This window comes from Eptatretus burgeri, chromosome 5 (assembly GCF_056783735.1).
Source record: "Eptatretus burgeri isolate ZD-2024b chromosome 5, Ebu_testis_v1, whole genome shotgun sequence".
NCBI lineage: Eukaryota > Metazoa > Chordata > Myxini > Myxiniformes > Myxinidae > Eptatretus > Eptatretus burgeri.
In genome coordinates this window covers 91,178,386-91,200,434 of record NC_140965.1, presented here as the reverse complement: position 1 = coordinate 91,200,434, position 22,049 = coordinate 91,178,386, and the positions used below count along the sequence as shown (strand labels likewise).

Below are 22,049 nucleotides of genomic sequence, written 5' to 3'. Positions count from 1 at the left end.
GAGATTCCCTTTGTTTGTTCGCGGCTGTCTTGCAGTGGTGTAAGGTGTGATTCCATCCGAAATGTGGGCAGGATCCAATTATTTAGCCTTTGAAAAACAAAATTTGATAATGTATCCGTTGGTGTGCTCGGAACAACTGAAGCGTTTTGAAAATTGGAGTGATGCGATACAATTTATGAGGCTGTATTTTGAGCTGAGCAGCCATATTCTGAATAACCTGTAAAGGCTCAAGAGAAGAGGCAGGTCACGGAGAGTCACATCAACCCAATTGTGACGTTATGAGTGCACAAACCAGAGTTTCAGTCGTTTTCTCATGCGAGCATAAGTGGATTTGAGCAAAAGTGTGCAGATGGCAGAAAATCGATTTAAAGATTTTATCAATATGTGTAATTTCGGAAAGAATTGTGATGGGAAATATTTATTGAGAGTTGGGACACGAGAGCTCAAGGACAATGATGCAAGTCTTAGCAGCATTAAGTTTTTAAAAAAGTTAATGGCATTCATCGTTGGATTTCATCGAGATGTGACTTCAGAATTGGTAGAAGTTAGCACATCATCAGGTTCAATGGATAGGTAGATCTGGGTATCACCGGCACAGCAATGAAAGCCGATATTGAAATTCTGTAAAACGAAGTGCTAAGTGGATGCAGATAAAACGAAAGCAAGGGCGGAAGAAGAACGTATCCCTGAGCAACACCGAGAGATAAACGAATTGGGTCTGATCTGTGATGCATATCCAGAAATGGTTGAGGTAGATAAAGACCCAAAGACTGTTAAGACCCTTTCAGACTCCTAAGACCCTTAAAACCTTAAGACCGTTTAAGACGCTTTGGACCCTATAGGACCCCAAGTCCATGTAGACCCTATAGACCCTAAAGACCCTATGGACCCCATTCGACTTTCTGCCTGTGGCCCTTCTGCAATAAGTCTTGAGGTTCACCAGTCGTAATCAAAAGGTCCCTCATTGGTAAACCACCTCAGTATCAAGTTAAGAGGGTGCAAAATATAATAAATTAATTTAATTTCTCTTTCTCGTTTTTTTTCAGGTTCTGCTCATCTTTGTTTGTAGCATTGGGAAAACTACATGGAATAGAAAAGGCTCCACGAAGCAAATAGAAGGCGGTGTCCATGACAACAATTTCACTCCATTGTAATCAAATGGAATATTTTTGTGATTTTATTTTTGCCAAACCTCAGGAATTTCTCAGCATATCAGATTGAAACTTAGACCGCTTTATTTGTAGGCATGTAGCAGTATATGTGTATAAAATCTCTTCAAAATTACTCAAAGGTCAAGGTCAATGCCATCCAAAACATGTAAATCACTTATTAGGCAACAATTAGAAAATGTATCAACCAAATTTGTTATGCACAACATTGCATCATGTAAATTGGTCATGATGATTGGTCAAATTCTCCAAATTACCAAATTGCTCTTTCCATGGCAACTATTGTTTATTTGGATTTCACAAGTATTGTGTTATGCATGACATCTTTCTTGTTTGATAATTGGCTGGCAGGATACCTAGAAGTTTGCACACTCACCTCTCAGGTCGATGTATGATTTGCCTGCAACATTTAATCCTGGGTTTGAATGTTGACCCAGCTATATTCTGGTGTTTCACAAGCGGGGCAATTCATGAATGTGTGTGCCGTCCTTCGGATGGACGTTAAACTTGGCATCTCCTCTGCCAGAATTAGTTGGCGAACGTTAAATATCCGATGGTGTCCTTCGCAGAAAGTAGGCAAGTTATCATTGGCACCCTGAACAAATTCCAAATTCCTATCCGAACCTTAGTCGAACGTCAGACCTGGCCAGCCAGTTTGTGAAGGACTTGGGCCAAACTTTTCCCCGGCCAACCCCACAAGAACGTCGGAATAGTTGTAGCATTAAAGAGAGAAGACTCTCTAATTAGCGACACGATATTTTGAGAGAATGGGAATCAGCAATGACACCACGTGAGCACTAATCAGTTTTAGGGAATCGAGCAATTATAATTGGAGCAAATTAATCGAGGCCTTCCAGATAATTGAGAGCATTGCAGAGAATTTTGAGGATGGTAATGAAACAACAAAGCAACAAAATACAACTTTCGGAATGATGTAATCCACCCCAGAATGCTTGGCGCACACATGCAGAAAACCCTAACAATGGTCGTCATGGCAGCTGAACAATACATTGTATGTGCGAGATAAGAATTGTTGCCTAAAATGACTCACAAAGCTTCAAAAAGAAGCCAAAAATACTTGGAAACGTACTGGCGAGAAAGGGGTGTGCCTTTGTCCAAGAAAAGAGAGAATTTTCTGAACTCGCCCAAAAATCCGATATCTCGCAAACTCCCGAGGCCGTGTGTATCGGTACAGGGCCCAAAGGTTCAGAGACGGCCGCGTTCTACCCAAACCATTGACCCTCGCAGCCAGTGACTGGAGTTTGAACCTTGCAAGATTACCTCGTGCGTGAACATGGCAGGCTTAGTGATTTATTTAATGCACATCTGCAATCGGAAAGATGATGCTGTAATTTCAAATATTGAGGCAGACTTCCCAGAGGGAGACACTGCATCGGGTTTGATTGCTTCTTAACACTGATGGGAAGGTCATATCTGGGGCTTGCAAAGGCAAAGGGGAAGATAAAAAGATGATATTAATAAATTAACCATGTTTGGGAGGAGAGGGTGGGGTGGGACTGGGAGCTGTTTGGGCTGTGAGGGTGGTTATATATATATATATATTTGGTGCCAAGGCTGCAAGAGAAATTATACAAGATTTTTGCATCTCTTGGTGAAAGGAGAAGTGTCCATGCGCAAGTGTGTGTTATCTCTACTGCTACTTCTCTCTTGTACCAACAGGAAATAGATGGTGGGAACTCGACACCTCTCATCCACACGCATATTCATCTTATTTCCTATATTCCCGTGTGTCCGATTTGCATTCAGCAACAGAACTATTATGGTTTGTCATCTTGAAATTGGGAGTGTTTCATGTAAGTGCCAAAAAATTATGTGAAAAAGACCGTTTGAACTCTAGATTTCACTCCAGCAATGGCAGGTTTAAAAGTGCCGGGTGAGACAAACCAAGTCACCGAAAACACACTCACAGTGCATGCGCTAAAGGACTCGTTGGCATTCATGCATCATTTCGAAAGTCACGTAATGGCAACAAAAAATTGGAGACATTTTCAAAAAGGGAAGTTAAGCTTAGAGTTTGTATGTAAATCACGTCCAGGGCAAAGACATAAAGAGACAGTATTGTACTTTCACACGAGTTATAACTACAAGGACATTGGTAGCCAATGGATGAATCAACATTGAGTATGGGACTTTAACAAGGGATCACCGGTGTGACCAGGTGTCAATGTTTCAGATGGCAATAATAAAACAGTTAACGCAGGAAGGAGGATACACTGAAAAGGATAAAGTGTTGACGTGACTGACCTTCTTCCGACAAGATGTGCAAATAAAAACCCACAGTGCATTTCCATTGACAGCGAGACTCAACCCAAACAGGACGATGCAGATGGTGATGCTGATAATGGAGAAATAAGAGAATTCATCTTTTCCCAGACTGGTTCCATTTCCTACATTCTGCAACGTCTCCTCGCATGAGTTTATCATTCCAAGTGTCATTTGTGAATGCCTTGGTCATCGAGCATCAAAACTGTGTTTTGGAGAAAAAGAAACAAAATCCATTTTGAACACTTTTAGATTCTGTTGGCATTGTCAAACTTCGTGATCTATGGCTTGACTAGTTTTAATTATCACCACGATAGCAATTACCCAATTTTCAATGGGGAAAATTACATATATATCGATATCTATGGACATATAGAACTACAACGGCACCTGGTGGAGCACATACCTTCGCTAGGTTGAAAAGTTTACATTTTATATCTACTGATAAGTTCGATCTGGATTCAGACCCGAACCAAAATCTAATTGGCTTGTTCTCGAAAACCTTCACAACTCATCCATCGAGTTTTTGTCAAAGCTTGTCCGCAACTTTTTAAAATATCGTTCGTGGCTCCGTCTCTCGATTGGGGAAGAGTCACTTAAAAAATGTTTCTTTAATTCCCCTATCCAGATCCAGATATCCACCGAAAATTAATCCATTCCTCCTTGACATACAGCCAAACTGTCCACCAAATTTCGTCCAAATCTGTCCACAACGATTTGAGATGTCCTGTTTTGAGATCGACAGACACACCGACAGACAGACAAACATTCAAACAGACAGACGGGGTGAAAACATAACCTCCGCCCACCGAAAAATGTTACATCAATGGAAATGGTGTCGTAGTTGTAAACAACCTAACTATAGTCATGGAGTGTGGGGGTGGGGGTGAGGGCATTCCCATATGTTGTGATTGTTTATGTCCTGTCTGTGACGTATATATATATATATATATATATATATAGACACCTCTTTACCACTGCCACCCCCTACCCTGTATTGTTCACCTTCCATCTTAATATTCAGTGTACATCAGATCGGATTGAGTTTGCGATGTGGGTCATTCTGGTGTCTTGGAGGGTAAGTATGGAGTCTGCTCGTGGATTGCGTAATTGGGTTGAGGTTTGGTGTGGGAGAGGAAGAGTGGATGGGGGACGTGGCAGACAAGATACGCTGTTAGAGTTTGGCCTACTGTCTTCTTGTGTCGATATTTCCTTTCATGAGGCTTGCTATGCATAAAATAGGTGGAAGAGTAAAGTGGGATAGGATACACCTGCAGGCAAAAGTGAGGGAAGGTGTACCCACCCCCTATTTTTATATGATAACAAACTCGTACATTCTCCGTCCTTTTGCTCAGGATGCAGAGCATATTTCATTTGAAATGGTCCACTCTACCCACATCAGCCAAGGATCCGTATAATGCGTACATTCAGGATATCGAGCATATAACCAGGACCATCTTGCCCCAGCATTCCCAACAGGTGCATCTTGTCCCACCTTACTCTATATTACCTTTTTTATTTTGAATATATCCTGTCTTTATGAAGTTATTATAGATATCTGTGAGGCCTGCAGTAATTGTACTCGTTTTCTCAGTCACCAATAATGTAAACTCGTTCCTTGAGTTCCACCTACTCAGAAGTATCCTTTTGTACGCTGTATTGTACAGATCCTCCAATGCCAACAACATCAATAGGACAGAACTTTCCCAGAGATATTTATAGTGTAATAAGTCAACTTCCTGCAAATAGTTTCCAACTTCTCCAACAACTAAATATGTACACTGCAAAATGGAGGCCAGAAGATTGTTTTCTGATATGTAGTTTCTGTTTAGTGCACACAATTATTTTTAAAAACCGCTCGATGATATCTATTCTGGGTAATTCTTACTTTAAATAGAAGGACACGCGGTAGAGCGCATACCTCCGCCACGTAATGCCTGATCCACGAGAACATATCGGGCCCAATGCATTTTTTAAATACCATGCTGTGTATCGTTTTTGGTCCTATCTCTCAATGGTGAAGAATCACTCTGCAATTAAATAATTCACGTCACTAGATTTGGATTCAGATCTTCACCAAAATCGAATTAATTCGTCCTTGTCACACAGCCAACGTGTCCACCAAGTTTTGTCCGAATCCGTCCACAACCTTTTTGAGATGGAGTACTGCTCTCCATCAGTGCATCCAGCAGGCTGTGGACGAAAGCTTTGTAAGTGGTCAGGAGCTCAGGAGGGCCGAGGAAGGACTTTTCACGACGGAGGATTCCCAGTTGGCGGCTGACTTTGGAAGAGAGGTTGGAAATGTGACTTTCCCAGGAAAGGTCATGGCAGATAGTGAGACCCAGAAGCTTGAAAGAAAGGACTTCTTCCAGAGGATTGTTGAGAAAGTAGATTTGGGAGGGGGGGGGGGGTTCCAAACGGTCCTTTTGGAGAGACATAGTGAGAGTGTGAGATTTGTCTGGATTGAAAGACATGTTCCACGTGTTGGACCAGTTTGTGATTTTACCCAGATCTGCACTGAGTGAGGAAGCTGCTGCTTGCCGGTCTGAGGGATGACAGATGGTACGGCAGAGGGTGGAGTCATCAGCAAAGAGATAAAGAGGATTTTCCAGAGAGTCAGAGAGATCATTGATGAAAACCAGAAAAAGAACAGGGCACAGAACGCTGCCTTGAGGAACTCCAGCCTGGACAGGAAGAGAGGATGAGAAAACTCCATTTAGGGCCACACGGTGACTGCGACAGGAGAGGAAGTCTGCGAGCCATGAGTGGAGATGGCCTTGGACACCATAGGAAGAGAGTTTGGTGAGCAGGGCAGGGTGCCAGACCATGTCAAAAGCACTCGATATGTCTAGGGATACCCAAAGTAGGGGCTCTGATTTCATGTCCGGCATTGAGGACCTCCATCCATTGTTGGGAGAGCAGAAGCAGCATATCCACGGTAGAGTGACCTGGTCTGAAACCAAAGATCTAATCAGTTCTTCCATGTCACGCACCCAACCTGTGCACAAACTTTTAACCGAATCCGTCCACCACATTTTGAGATATCCTGTACACAAATAAACAGACAGAAAGTGGTGAAACAATCTCCTTCACCTTTGGTGGCAGAGCTAATAACGTTTGTAAATCACGATATTTTTATGACAAGGGCAGTATCTAAACATAACTCTACATTTCTTTTCAATCCTGGAATAGAGGTCAAAAAAAAGCTTTCCCACCAACCATGGACTTGGGCGGGTGAAACCCAGCACAGATGTTCGTTCTTCGCTGTATCAGACATTTCCCCAAATGGGGGTGAGTTTTCTGATGCCATTGGAATTTAAATCATTCCTTTGGCGATGGAAACTTTTGGAATAGAGGAATTTTTTGGGGGGATTCATCATGCTATGTTTGAGCTCATAAATCTCTCTCTCTCTCTCTCTCTCTCTGGAAAGGAATAATGAACAAACTAAATTGGGTTTAGTCAAGTTGAGTTCGTGAAGAACTTGGTCCAATTAAGTTTTCCAGACACCATTACAAGAGCCCTCATAGCAATAGGAATTTCAATGTCTGTCGTCTGCATGATTCACACTCACCCATATAATACTGCGATAGCAATCGGGCAACTCGGAACAAGCAACGAATCAGCCATATTTTACAATTTCAGCAAGTAAATAAGCTAACATTAAGGCAGTGACAATCGTTTGGGGTTTTTTTTTCTATTTCTCACAAATACATTCCAACAAGTAGTTTAACAACATTTGAACCAACTACTTACCTAACTTTAGAACAACTCACAGAACGAGCAACGATGAACAACAGGCGACGTGTCATTTGTTCACAACAACTTCGTATCTGTGCAGTTTTTGTTTTCAGTAACTTCCTACATTTTAAGTTCCCCAAACAAAACATGTGCTTCCTTTATTTGAAACTGATGTGAAAGAACACATACAGCATTTCACGGTACTTGTGTCGGCTGTCATTGGTTTCCAGGACGTTGCGATTGAAAAAAAAAACTTTGCAGACAATTTGTCAAAGTTATAAGGGTTAGTAAACTCTTCTGGAATTAAATTTGATGCCATTTCTATGATCGATACTATTCTTATTCTCAAACTACTGCTACTTCTTCAATGGCTCCAATAATTATTGTCCCCTTGTGAGGTTTGCTGGAGACTGCGTCTGGCCCAAGTCTTCCAGGAACTGGCTAGACAGGCCTGACATATTTGGCTGAAGGTGAATTGGGTCCCATTTTGTCATCTCAATTACACTGCGTGAAAGACGGTGTGATCTTTACCGGATGTTCCGTGTCCATCTCGAGGTACCGGGGACGAGCGCACCAATAACTTGAAGGATGTCACGGAAGAAGTAATATTTATTAATCCCTACTGTCTACCTTTAAAACAATAATACAAATTAAATGAAGCCCTCAATAACTTTTCGAAGAATTCCCAAATCAGCAAGCTATTGTGTGCAGTCTGTGTGCCCTCTGTTCGCAGTACACCGGTACTCGTTTCACTGAAGATCTTAAGATAGTGACATTAACCATCAAGCCATCACCGGGCTTATATCCCCCCGAATTAATAAAGTGATGATGAGTGTTAATTCACACTACTGACCAGTATCTTCGAGCGACAGTGGGGTGAAGCTGGTCCTTCAGTCAGGGAACGGACTTGCTGAACCATTTCAGATTCGCATTCAGAAGACTCCCGATCCCACCTTTACTGGGTGAGCTGGATATAAAATTAATCTATCTATAATTCCAGCAATCTCTGTGTGTGTCTGTGTGTGTGTGTGTGTGTGTGTCTGTGACCGCTGTTTCTCGACAACCTCTGGTCCGATCTAATTGAAACTTGCCAGGTATATTGCTGGGGACCTGAGGATGTGCCTTTTCAAGGTTTGATATTAATCGGACAAGTGCTTCCCAAGTTATAGCCATTTATTTACCAACCAATGGGAGGACAAGTTGTTGCGTGGGCGTGGCCGATGGGGAAGGGAAGCTCAGCCACATTCCCCATTATGGGTTACAACGTACGGGCTTCCGGAGAGTGATGACTTCGTGTTTTCTAATAATTTCTCGATTTCTTATGCGCATTTATAGATAAACATAATGGCCCAAGTTATGATCGTTTTCATATTAGACGGTGTATAAATTTCGGTAACATCAGAGTGCTGGTATGCTCCGAACTAGGAAGTAATTTTTTTTCTCTCTTCTCTTCTCTTTTTGTTTTTCCTTGCCACGACATTGCGAAAAGGTAAAATACGTTGGCGCTAATTGAATAATTGGGTATTAAAAAGAAATTGCGAATAATCGTAATTGCGAATAATATCAAACTTCCGGGTCACGCACGTACGGACACTTGAGAGGAAGAAACGGCCTGTGTGGTTTATTTATTTATTATTATTTTTTTTTTTTATGGGCACGTACTGGTTTCACCACATCCAGTAAATGAAATCTGGTATACAGCGACTTTTGTGTACTTTGAACCAGAATGCTTCATTGCTGGGCATGCTGGCAAGGTCCTGACGGCAGCCTGGTGCTGTCTGTTTTTTCTTATTTCATGAGTTTGTTGTGGATTAACTCTTGTCAAAGTCTTGGCTTGGTTTATTGCGACCTGATAAGCCAATTTGGACATTTTAAATTCCTTTTAAAGAACACAATTATTTTCCCTGCATTGCAAAACCTTTTCACCCACATTACAATTATCTTTCACCGACAGCACAATTACATTGTCACGGTTCTGAAAAAGCAGCACTCCTCCGAGGCAATGACACCCAACATTCAGCAAGTCAAAGATAGTTATCTCATAAGTACGTGTTCAGTTAGCCCTTTCCGAATGTCTAGTGGGTAAATGGGACGAGATGCGTTGCGTTGGGCTTTCAGTTAGGTCTTCAACCCAATATTCTCTCGCTCCTTTCACTTATTTTACTTTACTTCATTTCAAACACAAACCCCACCATGCAAGCACGCACACCACGTCAGGTTACTCGAGGAATGCCACGAAGACACAGCGATCGCCGAATTTGCATAGGCATGCCATTTCTTGTTCAAACAACGTTCCGTAAACCCACCGACGCCTCACCTCAGATCAGATCCTCACCATGCTCACCACGAAGCTACAACGCCCACCATGATCACTACAACCGCCTCCTAAAAAACCTCCACAACAACCTGTGCCCCACCTCTTAACTACAAATTCCACAACTGCTACCAACCACTTCAACCTCGTCAACACAATCGCCTCAACCACTTACAATGCTACAAGTGCTTTACCGCAGATGCCACAGTGCTTCCATCACCTCACAATAACTGCCGCAACTGCCGCCACGCTCCCTGGACGCTCACCACAGTCTCTGAGAATGGCGGCGGAATGAAGGACTCCGTGAGCTGGGGTGTGTCGTTGTGGAGCTTGAAGCGCGAATGTGCGCTGAGATTCATTCAGCAACTTCTCGATAGCTCTGCCACTCTGTTACACATAGGAATGACTGAGCTCCATTGCATGCCGGAGCCCGAGAGCGACTGAAGACATTTTCGGCTCTGGAGTCTGGTGGGGCAGAGCGACTTCTCAGGGTGGCATCTTTGCACCAGTGGGGATGCTTGGAAACGCCTGCAGGGTCGTTTGATCCGCTTTTTGACTCCTCCCTCGCTCAGGCTCTATAAAAGAGAGCAAAGCAGGCTTGATCATTCTCTTTCGCCAGCCACCAAGTGGAATCTCTCCGGAGCATTTGCCCAGCCGAGTGCCACCGAGCTTCGAGGGCAGTGCAACTGAATGAAGGCGAGTGGGGAGGAGTGACCGAGCGAGACGAGTGGGGTGGAGTGAGCTGTAACCAAGACGTGCCGGGGTCATCCCTGGGTCATCGGCGCTCATCTTTCGGCTGCAGTTCTGCCGCCAATATTCCTAATACCTCCAAACTTTCTCACACATCCCCGTTAAGCTTTCTCTCACGGATCTTTTCTCAATCTGCCTCGTTCACTGAAAGAGCATTACTGATTTGCACCTCTCACACCTTCCTCTTGCATCACGCTGCACTACATCTTGCACTTCATCATAGACACCTCAGTTTTCCTCCCCCCTCCCCCTTCCTCAGTGATTGGGATGCGTAGGTCCATCAACCATGCCAGGTGTAACGAGGTTGCTACACCTCAACTGTTTCTCCTCTCTCTGCGCTGAATCTAATTTCCTCAAGAGAGAGAGAGAGAGAGAGAGAGAGAGAGAGAGAGAGAGAGAGAGAGAGAGAGAGAGAGAGAGAGAGAGAGAGAGAGAGAGAGAGTGTGTGTGTGTGTGTGTGTGTGTGTGTGTGTGTGTGTGTGTGTGTGTGATGGCACCTGTAACCTGTGTAACAGGTAAGATTGTAGAAAGTTATCAGGTTAACTCTGCACTGCGTCTTCTTTTGTAAATATTTGCATTTCTTTTGCCGCACCGACAAATTCCTTGCTTTCCCCTGATGTACATTGTGTGAATAAACCAATTGCCATGCCACATAATTTTCCTCACCCTCGCTTGCAATAATTTTTTTTATTATAAACGTACCCAGCTCGTTTTCATCTTTTCCTTCATTGGTCGAGCATGGTCTGCACAATCTAGCGAAGCCAGAAGATTATAATTTCCCCAACAGATTGGCTCTTACACCAGTCCAGCGTTGTGCTAGCGGTAAGCTCGACCGCCTTAAGATCCAATATTAAATAAAAAAGTAGCACAACTGCTGAGGGCACGATTCTCCAATAAGGACACTGCTTGTACCACAGTTAAAAGGCAGTCAGATGGAGGACACTGGGTCACTTGGTTAAATTGTTAGCATTCGCAGTCAATTCGTGATCCGCAGTGACACCGACTTATTCGTGTGTCACGGCCTCGATTCCCAGTGAGACGGGGAAGAACCGGGGAGACCGCCACCCTCGTAGTACCCCTGACAATCTGGGTATGCAATAATATATCATACTGTTCTGTAACACGTGCATTAACACACCCAGTGCTGATGGATGGATCCTCCAACCGTATATCTTCTATTAGTGGGGGAACTTAGCATAACAATTGTGCATTTTGTGAGGAAAGCACCAAATTTGGCACACGAGTAGCCTAACATATTATAAACAGATTTGGATATTGGGCCATCTCAAAATTTTTGATGGCAGTGGAAAATGGCTGCCACAGCCATCAGTGGCTGAATTTGAGATGGCTCAATATCCAAATCTGTTCATAATATGATAGGCTACTAGTGTGCCAAATTTGGTGCTTTCCTCACAAAATGCACAATTGTTATGCTATATTTTGCTCGGTTGCCCCACTATATGATAATGAAAGAGAATGTGTGATGTGTGTGTGTGTGATGTGTGTGTGATGTGTGTGTGTGTGTGTGTGCGTGTGTGTGTGTGTGTGTGTGTGTGTGTGTGTGTGTGAGAGAGTGTGTTTCCTCCATAACTCCAAAACCATGAAACCTAGCAGTACAAACTTTTGCATGCATACTAAGGGAACTCCGAGGGAGTGCCATAATGAAAACTGTGTATTTGGGTAAATTTAAACATCCCTTTTGAAGATAACTTAGGGGGTGCCCATCATCAAAAAACAAAAAAAGCCTCACCAAGATGGCAGCGTGCCATCTTTATCAGCCTGATTTCACCTCATGTGGGTCTTAAGCTGCCATTTTGTTTTGACCTGTTCAACAATGCCGAAACTTGGAAGAGGCCACAATGGTTTGTGCGATAAAAAAACTCAAAAAAGTCTTGTTTCACTTTCCCCACTGATATCACCGAATGTCTGATATTCATACCTACGAATTGCTGAATAAGTCATTTTTGTCGGTGCTATAGCTTTCAAATTAGAAGCTTGGAGTGATTGTATGCGTTATATGATATGATTTTCCACAATGGCCTCTCACGGACTGATTAAAGCATATAATCGAAATATGTCTTCGGATTTGAGGAGCTGGGTCCCATTACCAATCAGCTTGCTATCGCTTGCCAAGCCAGCTGTTCCTTATCAACCATTTTGTAGGAGTGCTTGCTTGAGTGCTTAAGCCACATGGTCGGTCTTTCTCTCTCTCTCTCTCTCTCTCTCTCTCTCTCTCTCTCTCTCTCTCTCTCTCTCTCTCTCTCTCTCTCTCTCTCTCTCTCTCTCTCTCTCTCTCTCTCTCTCCCCTTCTCTCTCTTTCCCACCCCTCCCTCCCCCTCTCTCTTTACCTCCCCCTCTCTCTCTCCCTCCCTCTCCCTCACCCCCTGCCCTCGTATTTCCGATATGACAGGTGGTATTTGCTGGTGTCTACCTACATTAAATACAATGTGTGTTTGTGTATTTCTCTGTCCTCCTTAATAAGGACGATTTGAGTCGGGTTTAAGGCCAAACTTTTGACATCACTGTGTGTTCACGAGGATCTATTTTTAGGGGTACAAAAGAACTTGAAAAACATTTTTCATAAAGGAGTCATTACATCTCTTCTGTTGGAATTGTAGACGGTGACTTGCAACCGGGCCTCATGGGTGATGTACAGAAGCATTTTTTTTTAAAATAACAATAAATACAAGGCGCAGGGAAGTGCAATTCGCTGCACTTAATGTGTAACGCGCGCAGAGTAAAATGAGTGTTCATTTACGTCTGTAGGATGTCCAATAAATAAAGAATATAAAGCACACCTGACGCTAGGGCGAGGCTTCAGACGTTGGCATGCTCATGCAGCTGTACCGTCGAAATGAAACATCTAAGAAGATAAAGGAAATAGGATCACATTTGTACATTTAGTGTTTTAAAATACCGCTTTTTCTTGCTATGAAACATCATGTCTCCCAGTCTCTTTGAATATTTCAAATAAAAAAATTCCAACGCGTCATTTTTAACGGGCTTTTATACCAGTCTAATATATAAAGTTCTTTATAACCACTCACTCACTCACTGATATAAATGTGTACAGTAGTTCCTTTTAGATGGGCTAGAAAGCTGAAATTTTGCTTACTGTTGCATCTCGAAGCCAATGTCCCAGGGAAAAAAAATCACAAAACCATTGTAAAATGTCCATAAACAAAAATATCTGTAAATAAAAAAGTCATCAAGGGCAGCCTCGCTCTATTCACCGCAGGTCACATGACCCAAGACAATGGAGCTGACACTGTTGTTAGGTAATGATAACAAGTGCCTCTTCCATCTTTTGTTAGTTTCCTCCAGGTTTCACCCGATGAGACTATAGGTTTGCTCTTTGTCTGTCCATCCATTCCACCTGTGGTTTTTCACACTATTTTTTTTCCCAAACCCTTTAACATATTCAACTGAAACTTGGTACACGGCTTGATTATAAGTTACAGAACAAGTTGGAATTTCAGGGCGTTTTGTCATTTTTAATTTTTTTTTTTTTACACTTATACTCTATTTAGACTTAGAAAATATCACATATGATATATGGGTCAGTGTTCACCTGCCCTGACTCCACCCCAATAAAATCATGCACCACCATTATTGCATGAAGTAGCACAGATCGCCACAATACTCACAATGCACCTCTCTCTCTCTCTCTCTCTCTCTCTCTCTCTCTGACAATGCACATCATCAAATTTATGAAGCTTATATTTATTATGTCTACATGTAGGATGCACCCGAGTAATTGCTTGCAGTGAGCAAGCATGTGCCACTGGTGTATGTATGTATGTATATATATATACACAATTTCAAAACACACCTGGGCGACAAGTGTGCTTCAGTTGAAGTCCTCAGCTTCATCCTTCGGCTCTTCAACCTCGATACGGTATGCTATGGTTGGCCAGCAGGGGCCCGTATGCCTCCACGTGCAGCAACGACTCATGGATATGTTTGTACCACCACCTCCAGTCAATGAGACACAAACTACAACAACAAAACAACAGCTTCCATTCCCAGAATCCACAGCAACGAAAATATATTCTGGAGCAACCAACAACTCAACAGCAAAAACACATGCACACACACACACGCACACGCACACGCACACGCGCACGCACACGCGCACACACACACACACACACACACACACACACACACACACACACACACACACACACACACACACACACACACGCACACGCGCTTGACCGATATATCGGCAATTTTTCGGTAATCGGTAGGTTGGAGTCAGTGTGATTACCAACTGCAGTACTTACTGTATACAACCCAGAAACCTGGAGTAGCTTTCAGAGAAAACCAACGTTGCATTTTCTTAGATGTTTCAGGGAGATGTTCATCTATCTATAATTCCAGCAATCTCTGTGTGTGTGTCTGTGTGTGTGTGTCTGTGTGTGTGTCTGTGTGTGTGTCTGTGTGTGTGTATGTTGTGTGTGTGTGTGTGTGTGTGTGTGTGTGTCTGTGACTGCTGTTTCTCGACAACCGCTGGTCCGATCTAATTGAAACTTGCCAGGTATATTGCTGGGGACCTGAGGATGTGCCTTGCCAAGGTTCGATATTAATCGGACAAGTGCTTCCCAAGTTATGGCCATTTATTTACCAACCAATGGGAAGACACGTTGTTGCATGGGCGTGGCCAATGGGGAAGGGAAGCTCAGCCACGTTCCCCATTACGGGTTACAACGTCCGGACTTCCGGAAAGTGATGACTTCGTGTATTCTAATAATTTCTCGATTTCTTATGCGCATTTATAGATAAACACAATGCCGCAAATTATGATCGTTTTCATATTAGACGGTGCATAAATTTCGGTAACATTAGAGTGCTGGTATGCTCTGAACCAGGAAGTAAAAAATTTTTCTCTATCTTCTCTTCTCTTTTTGTTTTTCCTTGCCACGACATTGCGAAAAGGTAAAATACGTTGGCGCTAATTGAATAATTGGGTATTAAAACTAAATAGCGAATAATCATAACTGCGAATAATATGTGAAGTTCCGGGTCACGCACGTACAGGCACGCGAGAGCGAAGAAACGACCTGTGTGGTTGTTGTTTGTTGCTCGCGGTTTGAATATTTGTTTATTAATTTTTTTTTTTTTTTACGGGCACGTACAAGTAAATATTAATCTTTATAAACAGCTGGGTGTGATGGGTGTAACGATATTGATCTTCAACTGTCATTGTCACGAGCGGCACGGCCGCCCAAGCCTTCTTGCATTGCGCAAGCGCAGCTGGTGTTGTGTGTGTATCATGGCTGCTTTTGGAATAAACGTGTTTCACGTCTGCTGAATCAGAATCGGTGGTCATCGGCGTTATCTGTGAATGAATGATTACGGAAACAATGGGTGGGGAAAAAATTTGGCTCGGTGATATAGGAAACACGTTAATATGGCAAACGGCTCAGAAATTGGGTGTTGGCTCAAGACCCAGAGAGCATGGTGGCCGAGTTTCACCTGATGATGGATATAATTAAATGAGGTCATTAATTATCTTCAAAAGGGGTGTTTTAATTAACCCAAACACCCAATTTTCACTCTTGCACTTCCTTGGAGTTTTTTTTTTAGTATGCATGCAACGTTTAATGGTTTTGGATAATGTGGTGAAAAATGTTGCCATATTTGCGTATGTATTAAGACGATCATATCCCTCATGTTCTGTACATGATTTCGGGAACCTTTCTCCAAATACATGATGTTATAAGACCTCTTACAGCACTATCTTCATGCACAAGCACTCACCGTCCTATGGAAAACATCCTGATTGTTATAAAAGAGATATGATCATACTGATACCCTATTAGGCAGAAGAAAATTATTTCAGAAACTCTGATATCACCAACACAACTCACCATGACTTTATATCAAGTAGCAATACACATCAGCATACTCAATGCGGGATGGTCAATCCAAACATTTGCTCTCGCAAAAAGTACCCAGCGACTTGAAAATATTCACAAGAGTGTACTTATATATAAGAAGGTGGGGGTTTCAGGGCATGTTGAACATTGAAAAGCTTTGGAGTTGTCCTCATGGTGGTTACCTTTTACCTGCAGGCTGGCAGCCGCGCTGCCTCACCTGCCATCCATCCATTGGGACCATGCTCTGTGCAGAGCGTTGGTGCTGCCTAAGCAGTACAATTGGGCACAATCCTGGATGGGTCGCCACTCCGATTCAAGATACTTGAACTGCTACCGAACCCCACATCCCAGCACGTACGTTATAGCGGCCTTTAATCTCAAAACGGGCATCAAGGCCACCACGTGTTCACATAAACTTTCCTAAGATTATGAAATACAAACACCCAAAATGTGGGTCCTCTGCGTGCCATTGTTCGGCCATGAAAGAATAACAAACAAATGCACAAACACTTGAATTTTTTTACAAGATTTGTAATCCCCGAGGAGACATTTCCACAAAAATGTTTGAGACGCCGTTCCTTGGACTTGTAAGTTATATGATTTGAAAGGAGAGAAGATATTTTAGGTTAATTTTATTCGCAGGATTTATGAGACAAAATTTACAATAGTATCAGAAAATGAAGCCCATCCTGAACTCCAACATTAATATCCAACCCCAACCCTCGCATTCAAACTCAACCCCGACCCTAACCCTAACCCTCACATTCAAACTCAACCCCAACCCTAACCCTCACATTCAAACTCAACCCTGACCCTAACCCCAACCCTCGCATTCAAACTCAAACCCGACCCTAACCCTAACCCTCGCATTCAAACTCAACCCCAACCCTAACCCTCGCATTCAAACTCAAACCCGACCCGAACCCTAACCCTCGCATTCAAACTCAACCCCGACCCTAACCCTAACCCTCACATTCAAACTCAACCCCAACACTAACACTCACATTCAAACTCAACCCTGACCGTAACCCTAACCCTCACCCTCACATTCAAACTCAACCCCAACCCAAACCCCAACGCTCACATTCAAACTCAACCCCGACCCTAACCCTAACCCTCACATTCAAACTCAACCCCAACCCTAACCCTCACATTCAAAGTCAACCCCGACCCTAACCCTAACCCTCACATTCAAACTTAACCCCGACCCTAACCTCAACCCTCACATTCAAACTCAACCCCGACCCTAACCCTAACCCTCACATTCAAACTCAACCCCGACCCTAACCCCGACCCTAACCCTCACATTCAAACTCAACCCTGACCCTAACCCTAACCCTCACATTCAAAGTCAACCCCGACCCTAACCCTAACCCTCACATTCAAACTCAACCCCAACCCTAACCCTCACATTCAAACTCAACCCCGACCCTAACCCTAACCCTCACATTCAAACTCAACCCCGACCCTAACCCTGACCCTAACCCTCACATTCAAACTCAACCCTGACCCTAACCCTAACCCTCACATTCAGACTCAACCCCGACCCTAACCCCAACCCTCACATTCAAACTCAACCACGACCCTAACCCTAACCCTCACATTCAAACTCAACCCCGACCCTAACCCTGACCCTAACCCTCACATTCAAACTCAACCCTGACCCTAACCCTAACCCTCACATTCAAACTCAACCCCGACCCTAACCCTAACCCTCACATTCAAACTCAACCACGACCCTAACCCTAACCCTCACATTCAAACTCAACCTCGACCCTAACCCTAACCCTCACATTCAAACTCAACCCCGACCCTAACCCTAACCCTCACATTCAAACTCAACCCTGACCCTAACCCTAACCCTCACATTCAAACTCAACCCCGACCCTAACCCTAACCCTCACATTCAAACTCAACCCCAACCCTAACCCTAACCCTCACATTAAAACTCAACCCCGACCCTAACCCTAACCCTCACATTCAAACTCAACCCCAACCCTAACCCCAACCCTCACATTCAAACTCAACCCCGACCCTAACCCTAACCCTAACCCTCACATTCAAACTCAACCCCGACCCTAACCCTAACCCTCACATTCAAACTCAACCCTGACCCTAACCCTAACCCTCACATTCAAACTCAACCCCGACCCTAACCCTAACCCTCACATTCAAACTCAACCCCGACCCTAACCCTAACCCTCACATTCAAACTCAACCCCGACCCTAACCCTAACCCTCACATTCAAACTCAACCCCGACCCTAACCCTAACCCTCACATTCAAATTCAACCCCAACCCTAACCCTCACATTCAAACTCAACCCCCACCCTCACCCTACCCCTCACATTCAAACTCAACCCCAACCGTAACCCTAACCCTCACATTCAAACTCAACCCCGACCCTAACCCTAACCCTCACATTCAAACTCAACCCCAACCCTAACCCCGACCCTAACCCTAACCCTCACATTCAAACTCAACCCTGACCCTAACCCTAACCCTCACATTCAAACTCAACCCCGACCCGAACCCTAACATTCAAACCAACCCCTTCCCGAACCCTAACCCTCACATTCAAACTCAACTCCGACCCTAACCCTAACCCTCGCATTCAAACTCAACCCCGACCCTAACCCCAACCCTCACATTCAAACTCAACCCCGACCCTAACCCTAACCCTCACATTCAAACCCAAAGCCAACCCCAATCCCAAGATCATAACCTTTTTTTTTTTTTAAGCAGCTCAATCTTCCATTTGAAGGGCTTTTCGTGTCAGTAGCTTCCGTAGGAGTCATCACTGTGGCTGGACTATTTCTGGGTACACAAGATCTTCTCTTTTCACTGATACTTTACAAAAGTTTTGAATGTGGTGAACGGACTCTCTCAGGATCTCACCTGTCGAAGCGACGTTGCCTTGTTCCGTTACATTTTCTGATACTCGTGATGCCAGATAGTTGTCAGGATAAGAATGTCCCTGTCGATTCGGGCCTGGGGAAGAGGTTTTATATGTCGGGATGTCTTTAGCTGATCCAGGTGATCCCAGTGCATTATCATCAGCTGACTCTCCAAGTTCACACTGCACAGGTATTCCGAGCGGGTTTACGATACCGATTCCCACCGATACCGATTCAATCACACACCGTCGGGTGTTTCTGCATCGGGATCCATAAACGGTGACGATGACTTGCTGATTGCTTATCAAGAACTAACGAGACATCAAATTGCAGGTTGTTAAAAAAAACCTCCAAATCACTATTCTCCATTGCATGAGAACCAAGAGACACATTCTCTTTGGCTTCTGATCTGATCTCATATGGAAATGTGAAACCATCTGATCTGGAACCACCCTGCATCCCTGTGGATAAAACATCACCACTCAGCAGCATGGCCATCTGATTCTGCAGAGCCAGTGACTGCAATGTGTGATGCTCCAGCAATTCCATGACCGGCATTGGAGCATCCACTTCCGGGATCCCATCATCCAGGCTCCCATTGCTGCTGCTTCTCTTCGTGGAGTTTTCCTCCATGCAGTCTGTGAATGAGTGAAAACATTCTTACAAGATGGAGTTACAATTCCTTAAGTTAATTTGAATTTCTTTTATTATTCGTGTACTTTTGTGCAATGTTCCCCGTCTCAATTCTAGAAGCTTTGACTCACAGCACTCGTTGCAATGTCGACTCCAGAAGCAATTTCTGATCTGCAGCACAAAGAGCGGCAAACAATACACATTGAGAGAGAGAGGGCTTTGTGTCTTGGGATATTTTTGTTGGGTTGTTGTTTTAGGATATTGTTTAATTTCAAATTTTCTCAAGCTTGACTGAGCATAAGCACAACCCAGTGGTCTACTGCTCCACCAAGAATCGATGGATCCTTGAGTATATCACCTCCTGCGGTTGAGCATCACTTGCTCAATCCAAAATGGAATTCTGTTTGGGACTGCATTTTATCACTTGGACCTTTTCACCCAAATCGACAATGGAATGGTTGAGCAATGAGTTCGTTAACCATATCCCGTGAGTTTATATCACGTGCATACCTGGAGAATGAGGCTGAGGCACACATAACAATAATGGCAATGAAGGTTTGGCAATTCATCATCATTTCCATCTGCCGGTGTTGAGTGGCAGCACGGTTGAAGTACTCATTCCAGGAAGATGTTAATCCTGTAAACATGAACAAAGACAATGTTAAAAGGCTTATTCTTACTTACATTGATTGAAACATAATGGAGGAGATCATCCAGACATCAAATGGCGGACAGGACATTAATATAAACATCTGTGTACTTGAATGAGAATTACAAAGATATTGGTTGATAATGAACAATGATGTCGCATGTGGGATTTGAACACATGTTGCTCAGGCACCTGTCTTCTTTAGCAACATGAGCCAGGGGTTCAGATGGGAACATCAGTGGATTCACCTCGAGGAAATGTTTCTTTAGTTCTATTGTGCTGAACATAATAGTAGATAAAGTTATAAATTATCAAAACCAGAAAAGGTAATTCACCTGATATGAAGTGAATAAAACATATACGTGTGATTTTTCTGTTCAAGGTGTGCTGCAAGTTCTATTAACTCTGCAGTCTCATCATGAATGGCAAACAGAACAAGGAAATGAAAAGGAACATTAACAGTGACTTACCTTGGTAGACTTTTGGTACCCAGTGGGTTTTTTGGGGCTGCATTAGAATAGAGAGAAGTTAAAAAAATGAAGTTTATACTCATAGATCTACAAGTCAACGTTGCACTATCTCACAACACACGCGCACGCACGTACACACACACACACACACACACACACACACACACACACACACACACACACACACACACACACACACACACACACACACACACACACACGTGAATGGTGCATTGCATGATGTCGTACCTGAATGGGAAGAAGGTCTCCGAGGCTTTCGGAGATATCCCGGGAGTATCCCAGCAACTTTTGTGTCAAAGACACAGATACACAAAAATGTTAGATCAGACAAAGTGATTTTGACAAAAATAGTGTTACATTCTTAACACATTCCAGCTATGGATGCCACTCCCCTCCCCCTTCGACGTAACACAGACCCCTCCCCAGAACCTTTGGCTCCTACCAATGTTCCCCCTTGCAAACCCAAGATTCCGGCCTTAACACTGACATTCGATATTTACATGGTCTTCCTGCCAACACAGACTATACTTTTTTCAGTCAGTAATGCACAAACAACACCCACCCAGAATAGGTGTATTATAGGTGTATTGCGCTATATTTATTAGGCTATTATCATCGTCTGTCCGTCTGTCCCACCCTGAAACACGGAAATGCTCCTCGGAGAGAAAAAAATATTCCATGAAAGATGGAATTCCTCAAGTTAATCCAAACCGTTCAGAAAAATTATAATTTTTTTTTCAATCAGCCAAATAACAGAATCCATGCATTGCATGGGCAACAGAGTGGGCGCCACAAGGGTGGTCTGCCTAGGTCCTCTAATTATTATTTTTCTTTGCTGTTATTGAGGTGTTATGTGCCACTCAAGGTGCACACATTGAGGTTTACTGATGAACACAATAAAAGTTATGGATGATGGAACAAAATGCAAAAAAAAAACCCACATCATTGTATCGCTTTTGGTTTGATTGTAATATCATTTTTAAACCACAACAAAGCTTTGTGGACAGCCTGTACTTTGTCCCTCAACCTAAAGCTATCTTCATATAATCCATGGTAAGTTTACCTAATCAAATATTTTCAATAAATCGATGTCGTTGAACTTATTTTACTCTCTTCTTTAATTTAAGAGGCAGGTGCGCGCAACACCTCAACACATTCCTCATTTAATCTCCAATTTTTGAGTTATTTCATCGAGCACAAGAGTAAAAGGGTTCCTTTTTTATGTCATGGTATTTTTTT

General features: G+C 43.3%; 1 protein-coding gene across 4 annotated transcripts in view; it reads right to left on the bottom strand.

The window, feature by feature from the left end:
- LOC147026939 (N-arachidonyl glycine receptor-like) overlaps positions 1-21,113 on the bottom strand; it is a 28,079-nt gene extending 6,966 nt beyond the window's left edge. The window contains exons 1-7 of one of the 4 annotated variants that reach the window (XM_085882846.1): positions 21,039-21,113; positions 20,790-20,826; positions 20,181-20,307; positions 19,757-19,841; positions 19,039-19,675; positions 14,088-14,251; positions 3,435-3,657 (exon numbers count right to left, since the gene is read on the bottom strand). In XM_085882846.1, coding sequence (XP_085738972.1) covers positions 3,435-3,626 — 192 coding nt within the window. In that variant the 5' untranslated portion in view covers positions 3,627-3,657; positions 14,088-14,251; positions 19,039-19,675; ... (2 more) ...; positions 20,790-20,826; positions 21,039-21,113. Of the gene's footprint in view, positions 1-3,434; positions 3,658-7,206; positions 7,337-14,087; positions 14,252-19,038; positions 19,676-19,756; positions 19,842-20,180; positions 20,308-20,789; positions 20,827-21,038 lie in introns of those variants that run through there. The other 3 variants (XM_085882845.1, XM_085882844.1, XM_085882847.1) reach the window with 3 other exon arrangements.
- Positions 21,114-22,049: the final 936 nt, after the last annotated feature.